This window comes from Euleptes europaea, chromosome 13 (genome assembly GCF_029931775.1).
Source record: "Euleptes europaea isolate rEulEur1 chromosome 13, rEulEur1.hap1, whole genome shotgun sequence".
In the NCBI taxonomy this organism is placed as follows: domain Eukaryota; kingdom Metazoa; phylum Chordata; class Lepidosauria; order Squamata; family Sphaerodactylidae; genus Euleptes; species Euleptes europaea.
In genome coordinates this window covers 40,474,568-40,495,063 of record NC_079324.1, presented here as the reverse complement: position 1 = coordinate 40,495,063, position 20,496 = coordinate 40,474,568, and the positions used below count along the sequence as shown (strand labels likewise).

General features: G+C 47.3%; 2 protein-coding genes across 2 annotated transcripts; both read right to left on the bottom strand.

Annotated features, from left to right (window-relative positions):
* Positions 1 to 896: 896 nt before the first annotated feature.
* DDX51 (DEAD-box helicase 51) lies at positions 897 to 13,467 on the bottom strand. Its single transcript, XM_056859027.1, has 16 exons — positions 13,434 to 13,467; positions 11,666 to 12,018; positions 10,836 to 11,026; positions 10,267 to 10,417; positions 9,704 to 9,849; positions 8,569 to 8,640; positions 7,935 to 8,041; positions 7,172 to 7,280; positions 5,620 to 5,765; positions 5,030 to 5,222; positions 3,681 to 3,796; positions 3,476 to 3,592; positions 2,666 to 2,767; positions 2,440 to 2,503; positions 2,008 to 2,142; positions 897 to 923 (listed from the first exon to the last, which is right to left on the bottom strand). The coding sequence occupies exons 1-16, from the start codon at positions 13,454 to 13,456 to the stop codon at positions 897 to 899; spliced, it is 2,052 nt and encodes a 683-aa protein (XP_056715005.1). The 5' UTR covers positions 13,457 to 13,467.
* Positions 13,468 to 18,240: 4,773 nt separating this feature from the next.
* MIF (macrophage migration inhibitory factor) lies at positions 18,241 to 20,245 on the bottom strand. Its single transcript, XM_056859660.1, has 3 exons — positions 20,138 to 20,245; positions 18,897 to 19,069; positions 18,241 to 18,337 (listed from the first exon to the last, which is right to left on the bottom strand). The coding sequence occupies exons 1-3, from the start codon at positions 20,243 to 20,245 to the stop codon at positions 18,271 to 18,273; spliced, it is 348 nt and encodes a 115-aa protein (XP_056715638.1). The 3' UTR covers positions 18,241 to 18,270.
* Between the last annotated feature and the right edge of the window lie 251 nt (positions 20,246 to 20,496).

Genomic DNA, 20,496 nt, shown 5'->3' with positions numbered 1-20,496 from the left:
TTGCTTGTTGCTTTCAGTTCCTCTATTGAAAGGGAAAATCTTTTGTCTAACCTACTAGTCCAGGTGGACACAGAGATATCTTAGGATAACAACTGAAACATGTCAGGAGCTGTTGATGGCTCATATTATTAAAAATGAGAATCATCCAAGGAAATTGTTTGGCAGTAGATGGACAAAAAAAATGCTTTTTTATATCTTGTGCAATTCACATATGGAATTCATTCTCACCAGATGGGGCATGACCAGCCATATACTAATCACATCTGGAAATACTGTTCTTGGGTGGTTTTGCAACACTTTCGTGCTTCCAAGTGTATTCTAAGCACACCCATTAACCATCTCACTTACAGACACAAATTCTTAAAGGAAAAATCCTGCCCACACCAGGAAGCAATGGCGATTTTTATTTAAATAACATTCTCCCCATTGAAAGTGCCCTTCACATGGAGCAGCAGCAGCAACAACTGCTGGAGGCACAAGTGGACCATAAGTGACCATGTTAAGAAGATAAGGCAACAAAGGAACTCCCCTTTGCCAGGAAGGCTGAACAGGAGTCAGTCCACTCCCAGGAAGAGGCTGAGAAAGCAAAGAGTCCCCAATCAGGCTGTGTTAAAGCCCCACTGGAAAAGAGCCTCTCATCTAAAACCGTTCTGCTGGTCTTGTCAGACTGAGAACTGCACCTTAAGAACAAAGGGAGGCTGGCAGCTCACTCTGCTCAAGTTTTGGACAGATGTTCCCTCTTTCATTTCTCTATTTTCCAGGGAGCTGGTAGTGGTATCTGCTTTCACATGTTGCGCGCTCCTGAGGTCAGAACCCAGCCCGTGACCAGAGAGTTCTCCAGTCCCTGCTTGTTTTTTTGTACCAGCGAAGAACGCAGCCCCCGCTCACTTGGCTGCTCAGGATCGTTTCAGGGCTTGCTCCTCCTGTTGAGACAAAGAAGCAGTCATGCCTGGTTAAAGTTCTCAGAGGACCTGAGTAAGCAACTGTGGAATCTGGGATCAGTTTCAGAAAGGGAAACAAAGCATTAACTTATCCCTCCCCTTCCCCTAACTTTTTATGCTACTACAGCTCTGGGAAGCAAATTATAGAGACAAATATCTGGGCCAAGGTTGTAGAGCAAGTTGGGAGGGGCTGTGGCTCAGTGGAAGAGCATCTGCTTGGCATGCAGAAGGTCCCAGGTTCAATCCCCGGCATCTCCAGTTAAAGGGACTAGGCAAGTAGGTGATGTGAAAAACCCCTGCCTGAGACCCTGGAGAGCCGCTGCCAGTCTGAGTAGACAATACTGACTTTGATGGACCAAGAGTCTGATTCAATATAAAGCAGCTTCATGTGTTCAAGTTCAAGGTTGAGTGCAACTTGAACCCAGGTCCCACCAGCAGAACATTTCTGCCACTACACTGTACTGACTCTCCTACCAAAGTCCAGCCTTGATTCCTGCTACCTCAGAAGGCAGAGCAAGGCCCAGATTTCTCAGCCTCCTGGTGGAAGCTTTTCTCTTGCAGCAGTTCCATGTGCCCAGAAACCCCGCCCTTGTCACTTTTCTCCCAGTTCCAACTGCTAGATTGTCCGTTATTCCCATCTTCTGCCTGTGAGTGTGGACATACGACACTCACTGTTGGACTAGGATCTGGGAAACCCAGGTTCGAATCCCCACTCTGCCATGGAAACTTGCTGGGTGACCTTGGGCCAGTCACACATTCTCAGCTGAGACCCTGGCAAGTATTGGGATGGGAGACTTCCAAGGAATACCAGGGGCATGACGCGGAGGCAGCCAATGGCAAACCACCTCTGAATGTCTCTTGCCTTGGAAACCCTACGGGGTCATCACAAGTCAGCTGTGACTTGATGGCAATTTTTTAAAAATCTCTGATACTGTGGCCTTGAGGCCTGGCCTCTTAGTTCTCAGCTATGCCTGGGTGCTTCTCCCCCTGCTGGTGACTCCCAATTGGCAGGCTCCTACTTCTGTCCACAGCTGAGGTCCCCCCAGCTCCTGGAAGCCAGCAGTACCTTGACAACATTCTGAAGTTCAGCCAGAGCTTCCTCATACTGCTGGAGGAGAGGCTTGAGGCTCTCGCTCTTCACTAGCTGCTGTTCCAACTCAGGAAGGCCGGCTTCTTTCAGCATCTTCAGGAATTTGCGTTCCTGGACAATGAGAGCCGGTCAGCAAAAACCCCTTCCCGAGAAACTAAAGAAGTCTTAGAAAATGTCCCCCAACTGAGTGGGGCATCCAGGGATCACTGGGGCATCCGGGAATCACTGCACCCCCCCCCCCCCAACCCTGCAGGTTCCCTTTTCAGGGCTGCTGCTACCGAAAGTCTTGCCATGACATTTGAAACTCTTCTTGGAAGCAAAGCAAGCGAGAGACGTGGCTCTGCAGCCAACACAATTCATACCAGGTGCAAATTTTGGGGAGAAACCAGGAACCAGCAGACAATATACCTGCACTTTCAGCAGCATGGTGAAGGCCAGGCCGGCTCTCCCAGCACGAGCTGTTCTGCCCACCCTGAAAGAAGACAGAAGAATGGCCCATTTCACCAGCAGCCCGGTTCTGGTCAGCCATTTCACCAGCAGCCAAGTGGTGCATTGCTCATTTAAAGCTCTAAGGAGCAAATGAATCCAAATTTTTTTGGGGGGAAGGGGGAACATTTTTCTTGGAAGACATTACCGGTGAACGTAGGTCCTGATAAACTGAGGGGCATCATAGCTGATCACACATTTCACTCCTCCGATGTCGATTCCTCGAGCGGTGGCATCTGTGCTGATTAAGCTGTTTGAAAGGAAAGGAAAAGTATTAAATGCTCACCTTGTCACAGCCCCAACAGTGACACAGCAGATATGGGTATGACTGCCAATCTCCACATCTCTGACCATGTCAGACCATTAATGGACACAGAGGGGTTTTGGGGAGGCCCCAGAAACCTGTACAGGTTAGCAGCAAATAGAGGCAAGGCTGATTCTAGCGTCTCTAGAAGTCACAAAAGACCAGGGACTTCCTAATGCAAACAACACAACTTTACCCCCCCGCCCCTCCAACTCTGTTGTTGCTAACTGAAGAGCTAGTGTGATGCTGGGGTTGGAGCATCTAAGATGCCTGCTGCGCGCAATCCCTTGGAGGACAAGACAGATAAAAACAAAGCCCCCCCACACCCCTCCCCTCTCCAACCCCATCCCACAATCAATGAGCAGTTTTGCAAGTTTCCTCGGGAGGTGGTAAGCTCTCCTTCCCTGGAGGTTTTTAAGAAGAGGCTAGATAGCCATCTGTCAGCAATGCTGATTCTATGACCTTAGGCAGATCATGAGAAGGTGGCCATCTGGGCCATTTTCTGGGCATGGAATTGGAGTCACTGGGGGTGTGGAGAAGAGGTAGTTGTGAATTTCCTGCATTGTGCAGGGGGTTGGACTAGATGACCCTGGTGGTCCCTTCCAACTCTATGATTCTAAGTTCTCCGCTCTCAAGCTTTCAGTGGACACTCACAGCTGGATCTTTCCTTGTTCAAATTCCTTCAGGGTCCGTTTCCTCTCTCCTGGATTCAGCCGGGAAGAGAACTCCGCCACATTCACTTCACCAAAGGCTCGAATTAAAAGGAACAACCTGGGGAAAGGGAGAGTGAGTGATAGAGATACCATTCGGCCAGCCAAGATGCAAGCCAGCCTAGCGGGTATCAACGCTCAACGCTCACCTGTGGGAAGTTTCTTTGCTGTTAGTGAAGCACAGCACTCGGCTGAATTTCATCCTTAGCAGGAAATGCAGAAGGAGCAGCGGCTTGGATCGCAGGCTGCAGGGCACGTAATATTGCTGCAGGAAACAAGAACAAATAGCTGCTGCCCACAGAGCTCTGGCTTCCCTTGGCAGGTTCAGGGGCATTAAACCGTTGGCAGACCAAATTGCTCATGCTCCTCAACTGGATGGCATTAATAGGCACCTTTAAAAGGGTCTAATTTTCAAATACCCATTAAAAAAACAGCTCAGTGCATTTTTGCCACCAACAATATGAACTTGTGTTCTACTCCACGGTTTCAGGTTTTAATATCTCAAGCACAAATTACTGATGTGGGAATCATGGCTTTTACCTCTGCGTTTCTTTCCATTTCAAAAAGCTGGTGATGTGTTCCCCGCTCCTTCTGGGGACAAACCTCCCCATCTTTTCCAGCGCTCCCACATTATGTTTACTTAACTATTCCAACTCTTCAAAGACTTTTCTTCTCGGCCAGACATGTCTTAGCCCTCAGTGAATTAACTGGCAGATTTTTAAAATCCCCAATCGAACAGAGGGTCTGTCCGTGGGGAAAGGCAAAGACAGAAACACTTACCTATTTTTATTCAGTTGCGATTTATATTCTTCTATAAGATCTTCTTTGATTACTCCATTGATTTCACACTTTCCTGTACGTTCTCATGACTACCACTTAATCTATCTGCTGTCTGGTAATGATAAGGCTGTTACTCTATCTGTAGTTTACTACTTAACAGCTGCTCTGGAGATACGCCAAAATTTATAATCAAGTTACGCTTAAATGCTCATTTGCATATAGGCGCTCTTTTTGCACTGGAACTGGATGTGTTCCGTCAGTAAGATCTCCACCTGTTAACCACAGAGGCTCAGTCCCAAAACCAGCATCCCAGGAAATAACCGCGGAACACCGAACACATTCTGGTAGTGTAACCAGATGGCCTGGAAAGCCACCAAACATTTGCTGGCTCTCGTGCCTCATTTTCTGAACTGCTGTGTTAGCAGCTTTCCAGGCCAAGCTGCTCTGCTGTTAAAAAGGACTTTTGACCTTTATTGGCCCATGCCCTGTAGTTCCAGGCAGCTGCCTGAAATATTGATTTCTTTTTACATCTTCTGGACCTCAGACGCTGCCTTCCTGTAAACGTGAATGTTGGAAAAACCCATGCCACCTACTCCCCTTGTCCAACTAGCAGACTCAGGCTCTCCCCAAACGTGCTGCCGCTTCTTTGGTCAGAGGAGGTGCCAGGCTTTGTGCCAATCATGCACATCGCCATAGTGATAAAAGCCACACTGCTTACCGAGAGCCCCTCGGGAAGGATATATTTCTTCTCCATCTCCTGCTGCGCCTCAGTGCTACCAGGCTGGGTTTTGGAGTGGATGGAAGTAAAGAGGCGGGGCTTATAGAGGCCCAGTTGCTGCAGCTTCTCTGGATCCCGGCTCAGTGTAGCTGAGAAAAGGAGCTTTTGCAGAGGGATCTGGGGGAAGAAGGCCCTGGAGAGACAAAAGGCATTCCCCTCCTTGCAAAGCAACTCTGTAGCATAAAGAGAAGCATCTCCTGCCTTTGGCCCTCTTTGTTCAGCCCTTTTCCAGGCCTGCTTCACTCTCTGGACATGCAGCTACATGCTGGAATTCACAGGACAGCTTTCAGGTGTCAGCTTGCTCACAGGGGCATCCTGGAACCAGCTCAGCCTTTGAACCTTTAGTAGAAATGGCTTACCAGGGAATTTTCAATTCCAAGAGGCTTGACTGAACTTCCAAGAGTGAGGAGATGTGACTTCCACTGCTGCCTCCCATGCTCTTCCCATGGCACCCTCGTCTTTTGACCTCCACAGGCCCCCAAGTAACCACCTTTCCATGTCTCTCTCCTAGTCCTTGCTGGCTCGCTCACCTGGCTGCTGTGATGGGCTCCTGCGGTGCCCTCCTGAACAGCCGACAGGGTCCAGCGCCTTGATCAGGTCCGTATGCAGCCTTCACAACCTGGGACAGCCAGTCCTGGTTCATGCTGTCAATCATGCGGTCGGCTTCATCAATGATCTACCCTCATGTAGAATTGAGCACAGGAAGGAGTCCAGAAGTGGGATTAAGGATTATTAACCTCTACTGACACGCCAAATGGATTTGTAGCCATACTTCGAATCACCATGCAGGGGCTTTCAAAAGCACATGCAGCTGACAATCAGGAGTAGGGACTGTGCATCAACCCTACGTGGGAGCTGAAGAGACTCAGCCGAAGGAGGGTCACAAAACTGCTGCAGGATGCATACACAAACACACACAGCACAGAAACCCTGCATGAGGTTTACGACATCCCATTTATTTCAGCAGGAGACTTAAGAATGCCCATAATGTTCCCAGTTGAATCAAGGGGACTTAGTGTTTAACACTGGCCCAATTGTGGCCTGTGTGCCCCCCCACCCATGCAACCCCCACACGGCCTCCCAAACTAGCCCCAAAGTAGTGAAAACACGATTTTTGTTTGCAGGTAGACAGATTAAGACCTCTGGGGGACGGCATCATCTCTACTACAGGGCAAATGCAGGGAGATGTTTCAAGAAGAGAACTGTTCTTTTATGTACTTATGGACGAAAGGGGTATTCATGGTTATTAGTTAAAATGGATACTAGTCATGCTGCATACCTATTCTCTCTCTAGTATCAGAGGAGCATGCCTATTATATTAGGTGCTGTGGAACACACGCAGGATGGTGCTGCTGCAGTCATCTTGTTTGTGGCTTCCTAGAGGCACCTGGTTGGCCACTGTGTGAACAGACTGCTGGACTTGATGGGCCTTGGTCTGATCCAGTAGGGCCTTTCTTATGTTCTTCTGATTACACCTTTTACAGGCAAAGGACTCTGGAATGAGAGCTGCTCAGGGCAAACCCGGCCCAGCTGACTTCTCCTCGAGATGTGAAATCCAAAACTGTCCCCATCGTCCTGACAGTGTGCAATGAAGACAAATGGAAAGAGGGTCTTGGGGTCTGCCCCACAACTGTGGGAGTCTCTGGCCCCGAGCATCCCCTGAAAACATCAAAGCTTGAGCCAGCCCTACTTTTACTGCTGCTTTTCAATATTCTTTTCAGTCCACTGCTTTTATCATTATTGACTGCTTATGGATTTAGTCTTGCATTTAAAGTGGTGAAACGTTTTTTAGTGGAGAGGTGGCCGATATTTTTAAGTGCATGAACAAAACCCCAAAAGTATTTTTTTTAATTTTGCCGCCTTTTAGTAGCTGAAGGAATGGGATCTTTTGCGTTTATTTAAAACCAACAGTGCAGGGTTATTTCCTGATGTTGGGGTGGGTGGGTAAGGAGGGCTTGACAGCTGCATAAAGGGACGGTGTGGGCCCAGCCATGCCCACAGCACAGCTGCAGACAGAAGAAGGTGCTTGCAGTAGACTGCCAACATGTTCAGTGGGTTCAGACAGGCAGGTTTGCCACTCACCAGGAAACGAAGTTCTCTCAAGCTGAACTGAGAACTCTGCTGAAGATGGTCCACCAGGCGCCCAGGGGTGGCCACGACAATGTCTGCCAGACTGCGGAATCCAGTGAGCCTGAGAAATGCCAATGAATGAGAGCTTTTTACAGAATATGATTGTCATTGCTGCAGGGGTGTGTGTGTGTGTGTGTGTACGAGCGTTTGTACTGGACAGACAAGGACAGGAAATGCTAAGGAGCCCTCTCTTAACCCTGAAGGCCTTGACATCCATTGTGAAGCCCTGTGTCGCTCCCTTGCCTGTGGGAGTGCCCGCCGTGGTGCCTGACACTGTGTTATCCCTGAAGGCCTCAGAATGGGAGGCAAAGGGGGTTGCAACACCTTATTCCTTTGCACCCTGTGCTTGACAAGACTTCGCAACCTCGTGTCTGGGAGTAGCCCTCCTCATTGGCCCATTTGGGATCCCTTTTATTTCCTTCTTCCTCCCCTTGTCCCACCCCCACCCCCCGCTTTTCCCTTGGTAGGGCTTCAGTCAGCATCCCCATAGACTTTCCCAATCCTCACTCAATTTCCTGTTAAGCCTGAGCTGGGCTGCCTCCAGCTGGCCTCCAGCTGATCAGTTAGCTCCAGCTTTGCAGCGATTAAGAGCAACACAATCAGACAAACACTCCTCTGAGTTGCTCAGATGGTTTTAAGATCACCATCTATTCAATCCTTGAGCCAACCCAACAAAACTATACACAAGTGATGCCAAGCTGAGGATTAAACTTACATTTTCTCAGCCAGAGACTCTTGCTCCTTCACAAAAGACTTCTGCCCAGTCAGCTGGACGACTCTCAATCCCGTTCCATCAGTGTAAATGTTGAATACTTTACTCACCTACAGGAAGGAGTGAATGAGAAGGATGGGTGGTGGTGGTGTTATATTTTATTTATTTTTGTTATTTATAATCCACCTTTCTCACAGGGACTCAAGGCAGATTACACATAGTGAGCCAGCACAGTCACAAAAATGGGACATTCAACAACCAATGCATTAGGATTTTAGAAGTCTGGAATCTTCCCTTGAAAGGTCCACACTGTAAAGCAACAGTCTAATAGCCCATTCCTGGGGTAGGGGTGTGCGAACCATGGCAGCGCAGCTGAGAAGCCTCCTCAGAGGCTTCCTGGTCACCACAGAGGGGAAAAAAGCCTTTTTTCTGATATAAAAATAGGGGGGAAAGGTTTTTTCCCCCCTTAGGGGAAAGCGGGCCTGCACCACCAAAAAAGGTGATGCATATCCGCTGGCATCCTGGAAGACGTTCCCGGGGCAAAAGGGGCTTGGAAGCTGTCTCACATGGGGGAGACCCCTTCCAAATGAGACCTCTGTTGCTACCCAGTCCAGCTGTACATCTGAGTGTAACTTACCTGCTGTGCTAGCTCTTTGGTGGGCAAGACTGCCAAGGCTCGCACCTGGCAAACAACTCGTTCTAACAGGGCCTGCCAAGTCAGAGTCAAAATATTAGCAACAGCTGGCAGGTTCTTGTTCTCAGTCTACTCAAATGTATACATGAAAGCAACACACTCATATGCACTCTTCAAAATGTTCTTTGTCTGCTGCCTTTTTTTTTTTTCCATACAGCACTCCCCAAATAAAAAAGTCTGCTCTTTCGGTGGATCTGAGGTAGCCAGAGGCGTCCACCCAGAAATTCATTTTACACCTCTCCTACCTAAGTGGCTTTGAACTTTGTGCAAAACTGTCTCAAGGGCTGTAACCAGCAAATTCAAATCTTGCAACTGGATTAAAGTATACACAACATGAATGTCTGTTGTGGCTACACAATTTTTTTTTGCCAGTTTTGCAAAACGATTGAAGATTTGTTGGAAGAAGAAAGGCCCAGGGAGAGGCAGAATATGTAACAGAATACAGAGCAGAAACAGCAGGGTTGTGGTTGGATAGAGGAGAGAGAGGGAAGGCAGATGAGTGACAAAGGAGAAGCACAGCGGCCGCACAAGCCTCAGGACTTTGGTACTTTAGGCAGGAAGGGTGAGGAGGATTCAAGACCAGAAGCAACAAACCAGGCTGAGGGCTAAAATTCACTTCTTCATCTGAACTAGACAATCAAACTTCTGGCCATCTGTACCATATTATAATGAAATGGTCTAGAAGAATACCATTTTAAAAGTGAAGATCACACTTTTTACAGCCTTGCTGAGGCTTCTTGATAGACCTCGATACCCAAGAGGAAGGAGAGAGGAAGGCCTAAAACTGATAGAACTTGTGATACACTTGCACCCTATGACCAAAGCCACAGAAACTGCCTACCTCTGAGCTGGCTTTACAAAAAATCATCATGTGTTGAAACTATAGAATTTGAACCTGTCAGTACAGGTAAGCCTTCGGGAAGCACACAACCGGCGCAAGTCTGTAGAGTCCCCCCCCCAGCTCTACCTTCAACCCCATATCAACACACTTTGCAACACCTGATGCAAGTTGCAGATTTTGGAACAGGACACACACAGGCCTGTAGCCCAGCAGCTGCCCACTCTCGCCAAAACTCACCTGTACTACAGGGATGACGAAGGCTAGTGTTTTACCACTGCCTGTAGGGGCTGAGACACAAATATCACTCGGCTGGTAACCATGCCTCGTGGCCAAAAACCCACCAGACACGCTCTCCAAAATGGCTGGAATCACCTCTGCCTGAACTGAAAAGGAAAAAGAGAGAATGCAAGGAAGAGCAAAACATACTGCCCCTCAAGAACTAGGACAAGGTTACTTTCCAGCAGGTCATGTAGGTCATCCCTTGCGTACCCCAACCAAGCTTCTAAGACAACTGTCTCTCTCACCCCAACACACAAATGGGCTCAACTGCCCTAATTCCCCTTCACATCCAATTGCAGAAAAACAAACATGCCCCAAAGGTGGCATAGATCCAATGCTATAGTCAGATATTTCTAGCCCAGCCCCAAAATGTTCAAAACATAGTCCTAATTCAATTAAAATCTTGGGAGAGACATTAAAACCCTTTCCTATGATCTGATGACCAAATGCTAGCCCACACAGAAAAGGCCTCATTTACTTCTGAAAGAGGCACATTGATATCATCCACCTTATCAGGATACCTGGAAACAAAGATTCTATTCCATTTGCTTGCAGTTTCTTCCTCAATTTAGGGTGGATTTCTGGAATGCTCTGAAGTGGGACAAGGTTGTCTTTAATCCTCTTCTGGACTAGCTTGGGCTGAGCAAGCCACTGTGGCAAAAAAGGCTGCACCTGCAAGTCACATGGGCAACACATTGAAACTGTGACCCTGACCAAAGGAAGCACATGTGTAGCTGTGGCCCTTTGTCCGCTACTGTGGGCAAAGAACCACAAAGCACATTTTGTATTTGTCTTGAAGACAAAGTGCCCCCCAGAGCCTCCCAATTGAAAACTTGCTTTTCAAAATGCATTTTAAGGATCCTCCCCTCCTGTCCAAAATTTGGTGCTGATTGAGGAAAGTGTAGAAATGTGAGTCTATCTTCAATAACTTAGAAGAGAGTTAAGCCAAGGCTTTAACAAATTGCCATCTCAGCACCCTGATCTTCAACAACCTACTCAGAATCAAATATCAGTTCGTTTGCTTCCATACAGTATCTTAAACATTAGCGGTATAAAGAGTACTTGCAATCAGCTCCAGGCAGTGAGTTACCTTCTGTACAGCCTTTTGATCAGAAGTGCCAAGGACAATCATGGGAGAAGATAGAAGAGTTCCATTCTGATTCAATGTCTTCTGCTCCTCTCTTCTTTGGCTTTCTGTCTCTCCAAGTGTAGAGCTATCCTCTCTCTCTCCTGTTGGTATACAGCTGTTGTCTGGATGACTCTCCAAGCTACCGTCACTTCCTGGCCGGCCACCATTTTGGTAAGAAAACATAAATACAACAAATTATTTGAATCTGGAGGAGCAATAAGAAAAAAAGGTTCTTGTAGCAATCTCAGAAGCATCATGCCACACAAGACTTCAAAAATCAAAGGCAAAGTTGTGGTGGAGGTGGCCAAACCCAAGATGTGCCTCCATATGCCTATGGGAGGGACTCCAAAGAGAAAGACAGAAAAAAGATCCCCGTTAGCCTCAAAGTCAACAAGGCACACAGCTACCTCCTTTACAGTGAGAGAAAGAAACTAGGGCCAATTCATCTCAACAGATGCTCAAACAAGAGGACTTGTGAAAGATACAACAGCAGCTGCATGAAGCAGACTGCCCTGCCTCGGGTGCTTTCTGCTGCGGTTTGCAGGAGCTCCTAAACTACTGTGTGAAAAGTGTGACACAGAACAGAACACTATGCTGCTTGCACAAGTAGATTGCTCTTGCAAGCTGCATTTTATGCAACTCAGGAACAATCCATAAAATACCATGCAAGTCAGAGTATGACCCTCATAAAAGTAATCTCCAGCTGCAAAAACACAATGAGCATGGCACAGGAATTTTAACAAGGCCCAAGAACTGCTTCGTGAAAGCAAGTTTAGCCTCTGCCTGCATACCTGCTTCAATTCTTCTTGGAGGCTTTTTGGCCTTCCCTCCGCTCTTTGGAGTTCTGCTCCTGCTCAAACCATCTTCCTCAGCTGGACCAGCTTGCAGCTGCCTGTTTCGCTTTCTTTGGACTTCTGTGCAAGGGGATCCATCACTTGATCTCCTCTTTCTCTTCTTGTTCTCCTGCTTTGATTCCTTCTTAGGGTTAACTTTAGAGGTTTCATTCTCTGGCCTCCTGTGCTCTGCAGAAATTGGCTGATCCTGTTTCTGTTTTTGCAGCTGGCGGGCTCTTGCACGTTCCTGCAGCTGCTGCAAGAGCACCTGCGACTGGTCTTCTGGCTCACTTTCTTCATCACCAGTGTACCTGTGGATTTCACAATGGTTACAGTTGTTTTACAGCACCACACTGCAACAAGCCAGTCATCAGTGAGTCAAAAGAGTCCCGTCATAGCATAGAAAGGTGCTTTCCAGGTGTTGCAAGTAAGAACCCACTTTCTGGATACAATAAAGTTCAAGGGTAGCCCCAATCCAGATATGACACTAGAAGCCACAACCTTATTGTGTTACATCAACCTCCAGCAGGAACTATATTCTGGTTGCCCCATCTCTTCCCGCTCACCCACCCCCATCAAAAAATATGATACCGTAAAGTTGGAAGAAGTGAGAAAAATTACTGGAGTACCTTTTCTATGAGAAAAAGCAAAGCTGTTTGGAGCTTTTTGGTATAGGAAAAAAGGGAACATGGGAGAAGTTCATAAAGTTGTTAGTGTATGGAGTGTGGGTAGAGATTTTGCTGTGTCATATAATACAGGGTCATCCGATGTAATTCAGGGTCATTCAATGAAAATGATTAGCTATATGGTAATGAATCATGAAAGAAAGCATGATCTTCACTATCAGGGTTTCACTCTGGGAGGTTTGCAAGAGAAAGAAGATATTCCCAGGGTCCAGCCCCAGGCTGTTCAGGGGTTTATATAGTTGAAACCAGAACTTTGAATTGAGTTCAGAAACCCTTCAGCAGCCAATGCTGAGGTTTCAATATAAATCCTGCATGACTACAACATTGCATCCAGCATCAGCAGCATTCTGCACCAGTTCCTAAACTGTATTCAGGGGCCGCCCCAGTACAGTATTCTAGTCTTTACCTCTCTAAGGCATCAGGTATCCATTTTTCAAGGCAATACAGGCATACTGGCCAAGGCTGACAAAAAGGTACTCCATACCTGTTACCTGGCAATCCAAGAACGGGTTCAGAAGTATCCCCAAGCAATAAACCTGACCTCACAAGGGAAACTGCACCCTCTAAAAGGCTTTCCCCCCGCCCAATTGATCCACTGGATCTCCACTACAAACTCTTCCCTCGTGTCTGGACTGAGTTTCCAATCTCCTACTGAACCCAGGTATTAACTCAGGAAATCACTGCGCTATCTGGAAAACAGAAACAGCTTTTCATATCAGCATAATGCTGGCACTCCACCTCATTCTCACAGACAACCTTCCCCACTGGTTTCATGTAGCTGTTAAACAACACAGTAAACAGAACTGACCCACAGGGGAAAACACCGCGAACTTCTCAGAAGAAAGCAAACCACACAGCTGATACCATTCAAAGCTACTGAAGAGCACGCTGTAGGGTTTCTTGGTGACACTGTCTGAACATTCACAGTGAATCCTGACCTAAGATGTCGCAGATTCCCCCTGCCTCCCACGGGGCTGGCCACACAGTGGCCCCCCAACCGGGAATACCCACGCGCCTGAAGTGGCCCATGCGAATCTTACCGGTGGACGAGGAACAGCGCCATCGCATGCCGGAGCGGCTACCTCTCTGATCGGCGCGCGCTGATGACGAAACAACGGCGCGCCAGCTCGAGCTTCATTTCAAACCTTGCGGCAGTTGCAGCCTCAGTCGCGAAGGCAGTTAGCGAACTCTGAGCTTCAGGTGAGTTCATGGCTGCTGATCTGAAGCAGACGGGTGCACCCCAAAAATAAATACCTCCATAATTGCTCTTCTAAGGGGGAACGGGGGAGTCGTCTTTATTTACCGAAATTAGCAAAAACAAACAAACAAACAAACAAACAAACTAGCGCAATAGCAGACGTAGGCTTTGTATAAAGCGGGCTCTGACTAACTTAAACCGATATTGTAGTCACTAGTCTCCAAAATGCCTCTGGACTCCTGTGTAAATTCTTATAGACAGGGCAAAAACTAAGCTTTTAGCGGCAAAATGCATCGTCCCAACCGCGAGTCTCTGGGACAGCAAGGTAGACTTTCTCTGAATGTGGAGGATCCACTTAAGTATTTTGGCTTAGTAGTTTGTGATAATCTTTTCCCCTTTCTGTAAATGTACTGTAAATGTATTGAGATAGCAAGGGATGTCTGTTGCTGGGCAGGATAACTGTGTGTGAAGGCAGTGGGTGAAATGTCATGGAGTGTCAGAGTGAACGATAAACAATGATAGCAGAAACTGGACGAAACTGCAACTGTACTGAGTCGCCTTTCTGTCTGTAATACAATCAGATATGCATTACTTGTTGATGTATTGTCATAACTTGAATTTGGATAAATATCTCTTCCCCAGTATAATCGGGACTCAAAGATTTCTGCCCATTAGGGCCTCTGAGTCAGCAGCTGCAAATAAACTGTTTTCTTGAAATAACGATTCGGGTCTCTCTTCCCCCCCCCCCGAACCCCCGTTTACCACAACATCTCCATTTGTCACTACGCAGAAGACGCACTTTAACAACAAGATGCACCTTTGGGAGAACTGCATACCACGAGGTACAGAGGCCAACTGCAGGGCTTCCTTTTTGCTCTCCGCGTCTATCCCCTGAAATCGGTCGTCACCAACAGTCAAGGCAGCCAACAGGCCCTCCCCATCGTGTGAGTCCACGTGGCCCCTTCTTTCCCCTGATTCACGTGCGCTCACACTAGCCACGTCTGATGTCACGTGCGGTCGGGGTGATTCCCATGATTCGTTTTGTGAGGGGTGGGACGGCGCTGGCACCCCTTGCCAAGTTGGCTGCCAGTCCGCGGAGACCAGCGCCGAGGTATTCATGGTTCATGGCTGTCCCAGCTCAAGTGCTCCTCGGTTGCTTGCCTTTTTATGCCGTTCCCGCTTGACAGCTCTCTAAGGAAACCCAGGGGGACTCTCGGCGTCCATTCAGCCCCAGACCGGCAACCTTCCCTGCCAGTGCTCCATCTGCAATCCCCCCCCCAAACACGAATCCTTGCCCAGGGGCTCATTCAGCAGGCTTTTCTTTGTCTAGCCTTAAGGTGGTGATGCCAGGGAGTGAACCTGGAACCGTCACTAGGCAAAGCATGTGCTCTGGTCCCTCCCCAAGGAGACTGGACTACAGTGCAGGGTTCTTGTAAGACATTCTCTCTGCCTACTGCAGTTCAATGTCCATCCCCAGTCCACCCCCTCCTCTTACACATAAAAGGTAAAGGTCCCCTGTGCAAGCACCGGGTCATTCCTGACCCATGGGGTGACGTCACATCCTGACGTTTACTAGGCAGACTTTGTTTACCGGGTGGTTTGCCAGTACTCACACACCATAGGGGTAAAATAATACTCACATTCTCTCTTCATCACAGGGGAGTCTTTAAAACTATGCCCATTTCTCCCAACACCATGAGCCCATCTTGAAACTGCACCAACTCCTTTACTTTTTTACTGGGGAAGTTTATTGCCAAGCCACATCTCTAGGGAAATCCTGGATCTCTCCTTTGCCTCCAGTGAGCATCTGTCACCTGCAAGGGGGAAAGGGCTTGTTGCCCAGTTTCTGCCCTTCATGACCAGGCCTCTCCTGCTTTGCTAGGAATCTTCTCTCTCAGTACTAACTGAACTGGCTTGTGATTGGTTTGTTTTTATTCCTGTGAGACTAGGGGGGGTTACCGCACTTGTATTCCCAACGATGTATTAAGAGTTTGAAAATGTTATAAAAAATACTGTTCGCACTTTCTGTGTATTCCCACCGTTGTATTAAGAGTTTGAAAACGTTATAAAAAATACTGTTTGCACTTTGTTTGGCCCCTTTAGCTGTGAAGACGTCTTCCAACCATTTATAAGCCGTGGTATCCAAAAACCCTTTTAAAGCGATGTTTTTTATAACATTTTCAAACTCTTAATACATTGCTGGGAATACAAAGTGCGGTAACCCCCAACGTGGGAGTAGCAACCAACTGCCCAGAGAGAAAAAAGGCCTCTCCACTACAGGTTTAATGGGATATCATCTGCCGCCACATGAGGAAAAGCTTCAGCTGCCCATGTCTGTATATTAAGCCTCTATTGAAAGGACAAGACTATTCTTTTTCTGCCTTCAGGCAGCCCTGTTCTGGTTGAAAAATTGGAGGAAAAGACAATCAAATGTGGGAGGCAGACATCCTAGCCTGACATTATACAAAGGCTTACAAATTAAGCACAACATGTTGGGTGCAAGAGTTTTTTTTTAAATGGAAAAATGTAATTGAGTGTACTCATAACTGGCTGTCAATTGGTTTGAGGCGGTATTTTCTTTAGTAATCTTTTCACGTTTGCAAGTTGCTGCTGGATGTTGCAGTCCTGGATATGACGAAGCATGTATGAACTAGGCGTGAAAACACTCATTTGTAGCACAGCCCCATGCCAGCTTTTTAAGCGATGTGCCACTGCAACTGGCACCAGAGGCACATTTGGCTGGCTGTGTGCATGAACGAGGGTGCTGTCTGAAGATAAACCCTCCACCTCTGCCTGCCTACTCATTTTAATGAGCTCAGGGCAGTTTCCTACTGTGGATTATCAGGATGGGTGTGTCTCTGTGGGTGGAGACGTCGGTGCTGAAATTGGAAGAAAAGGCTGCACTTGCCCCAGGAGAAATCTCTGCAGCAAAATGCATGCAAAATGGAGAATAAGACTGCCACAGATTTGGATAGAAGCTTTCCATGTATTATGCAGGAAGAACTGGTATCTTGTTCATCTTCTTCTCAGCTGTTTTCTTGCCTTTAAGTTTTTGTTGTAATTTTTCTAATTATTTTAAATAGATAAAATGAATCTCAACAAGACAGAGGACATAAGAAGCTTGGAATTTTACCCCATTCTTGGCTTTTCAACTTTAATGTGTTTTTAAAGATTTTCAAATGGTTTTTCTTTTAGGCTTTGAAATCCAAGTAAAATAGTGATAAATCTGATTTCAAAATTCTGAATAAGAAACCTCCTACTCTGTTCTCATATATCACAGTTCTAAGGGCTGCAGAGAAGCACCAACATGAGCAGAACTCCACAGGTTTACTAGTTTTCATTCTAGCATATTTTGTGCTTACTACTGATCATAGGGAACATGATTTACATGCAGTGCAATTTGCCAAAGCTATTGTGCTATAAACTACCAAAAGTATAAACTACCAAAGCTTTTGTTCATTTTGCCAATGAGGTGAATGGTCAAATATTTGTGAAGTATTGAAATATTAAAGTTGGCTTGGAAAACAGATTATTATCACTCTATTTCAGTAGCGGTGCAGAGCACAGCCACTCAGTGATATGTGGTTAAAGCAGCCAAGTATTTTTTCCAGCATGCTGAAGATCATAAAAATAGGATTAGAAGGGATATCTGGGAAGTTTGTCTCTGTTCTCATAATTTCTAGCAATGCTGTTGACAAAGGTTTAAAAGACAAAGGCAGATTAATTATGGTTTGGCATGATGTCTGAACCAAATCCTAGTTACAGCCATCCTTTTCCCTCCAGGGGTTGCCACACCATGGAGCTGTCTCTATGGTGTGGCAGCCCCTGGAGGCAAAACGAACTACTGGGAAAACAGAAAACAAAGGCTGTTGTAGGCCCTGCAAGTTCCCCTGTCATAGTTTGACATGGGCCAATGTACTCTGCACTGAACAAGCAAGTTGCATCTGCATAACTATGTTTTAGGTGATAGTCGCATGGGGGAAAGCCTTGGGAAACGTGTTTGTGTGCCCTACCTCACTGATGAGGTTCAAGGCCAGTCTTGAGACTGACTCATTATACCAGGTGGTAGTTTATGGCCCCTTGATATATCACTAGGAATAAGGGGATATGCAAGGATTCCTATCTTCATGCTGGCGCTCAAGAAAGTTCATTTCAATCCCAGACTCATTTACAGTGCAATCTCATGTGTGTTTACTCAGAAGGAAGTCCTACTGAACATAGCAGGGCTCACATGCTAGTAAAGTGTGCTTAGGACTGCAACCTTAACTGAAGTCTACAGGGTCTGGCCATTGCTTCCTGAAACACACGGCATCCAGCTATAGCTAGACATTTCCAGTCTCTGTGCTGGAAGCAATTATTAGTTCATGCTTGGCTCTCAACAGCCCACTGCAGCTAGCCTTGGCATCCCAGCCACCCAAATGTTATAGAATACATCCCCTCTTTAAGTTCATCTCTTCTTTATGGGACAGGGAAAGGCTGCCCTAAAAAAAACATTTCAGCAAACTCAACATCCGTCTAGGTTTTTATTGTTTTTCCACTGGCATGAAGGGATGTTACAACAACGATGCACGCAAGAGATCAGCAAGGAGCTCGCAGTGGGGAGGTGGGCTTGACCATGGTAGCTGATGTGCATAAAGGAGGCCACAGGCCCTTAGAGGGAACGCGCACAAAAAAGAGCCTTATGCAAAGGTGGATCCATTCCAGCCCACGTTACTAGGGTTCATGTCATAATAGTTGATGTAGACCCTGTGAAAAGAAACCAAGAGCAGATGAAGGTGATGGCCGCTACAAATCATTCCCATCCACATTAGCAAGTCAGGCTCCCAACTGCAGAGAGCACCGATGTGACCAAAGATGAATACTGGGGACAGTGGCAGTTTTTAAAGTCTGTTTAAAAGCCTGCCAAACAGTTAATTAGATGGTATTATCAACAAACAATGTTATTTGATGTAACTGTCTACTATTTTTTAAAGTGCACCTTTTAATATTTCCATTCCTTTCGTATCCTTTTGTATTGTGCTTTTTAATGCCAATAAAGGAATGATTGATTGACCAAAGATGGGTAAATATTTCTCATTCAGAGTGCTTCCTTATTATCAGGTTGCTGTATGTATTACCTTGCTCTCACTGTGCTGTCTTCTGCTTATGCAATACCATTTTCTGCACATCTAATACTTTTTGCATTGTTTCATGCTTTGCAACCTTCTCCAATTGCATTGACTCATACTGTGCAATGCACCTTGTGCCTCAGTGAGAAACGCAGACTATAAATAAAATGATACATGAAACTGACTGTACATCTCACCTGTCTGCAGGTATCTGCAGGTTTTTAGTAAGCAGATCACACACCAACTTGGAGTAAGCCTTGTTTTGCGGCCCACCAATCTTGCCGATGCTGTGTAGGCTACACAGGGCACAAGGATCAGCTGAGCCCCCGAAGGTCATTAGCTGGCCGGGCACGATGTGGACCGCAATATACTGCAAAGGAAGTGGACAACGACAGAGAGTCAGGCTTATTTTGTTTTGTGGCTGGGCTAATTACACAGATTTTGCCCTCAAGTCGCAGCCAACTTCTGGCAACCCTGTAGTTTCCAAGACAAAGAGATGTTCAGAGCCATTGTCTGCCTCTGCGTCAAGCCCCTGGTACTCCCATTCAAATACTAACCAGGCCGGCCCTGCTTAGCTTTGCCTAGTGAAGGTTCCAGGTTCACTCCATAACCTTAATAATTGCAGTCTTGATCAGTGCTAACCCCCTTTCACTCACACTGTGCCCTTCGCAGCTCTACGCTGTTGTGTGTTAAGTGCCGTCAAGTAGCCTCCCGGTGACCCTATGAATCAATGTCCTCCAAAATGTCGTGTCTTGCTCAGATCTTGCAAATTGAGGGCTGTGGCTTCCTTTGAGTCAATCCATCTCTTGTTGGGTCTTCCTCTTTTCCTGCTGCCCTCAACTTTTCCTAGCATGACGTCTTTTCCAGTGACGCTTGTCTTCTCATAATGTGACCAAAATACGATAGCCTCAGTTGAGTCATTTTAGCTTCTAGGGTCAGATCAGGCTTGATTTGATCTATAACCCACTGATTTTTTTTTTTTTGGCAGTCCACGGTATCCGTAACACTCTCCTCCAACCCCACATTTCAAAGGAATGTGTCGTTGCCCCGCCCCCCAATCAGCAACATGAAAATGCAATTTAAGTAGAGTGGATTTACGGCTCCAATTTCGGCCCGTTTCACGATTTCGAGGCAGGAGATTCACGCAACCAGCGCTAGGAGGCCAAAGTACCGCCTTCACCCCCCCTCTTTCCCCAGGGCTGGCCTGCCTGCCTGGCAAGGCTGCGCCGGAGAACCCCACCAGGCCATGCACGCACGGGAGGATTTGCCTTGGCTTTGCCACTCTAGATGCACATTTCCCCCATCCGAATGCTCAAAACTCCACCCGGGGGCTTCTTGTTGAGTTTTAAGAATCTGGATGGGGGCAATGTGCATCCAGAGCGCAGCAAATCCAAGGCAAAACCTCCCGTGCAGTAACGGCTCCGATGTCGACGCTCACCTGGGTTGGCTTGCCGGTAGCCTTGGCCAGCTGCTGGGTCAGCTCCCCGGGCAGGCTGGCGGGTACGGCCCCCGAGTCCACGTTGGTATTGATCACGAGCATGGGCATCTCGGCGGCAGCACGCAGCACGACTCAACTGGGCGGAGGAGCGGCGCGCCTCGCTGCTTTGTAGGCGGCTCGCGGGAGCGCGCTTAAAGGGCCAGCCGCAGCCTCTGCCCTCAGCCGCGCAAGCAGGGCGTCCGTGCCCGGCCGCACATCGCCAATGGCACCCCGCTCCCTTAGGGTCGTCCCGCTTCTGCAAACAAACCCGGGAGGACAAAGCGCATCTGGACGCTGCGTTGCAAGAAGGGGGCGCCAGG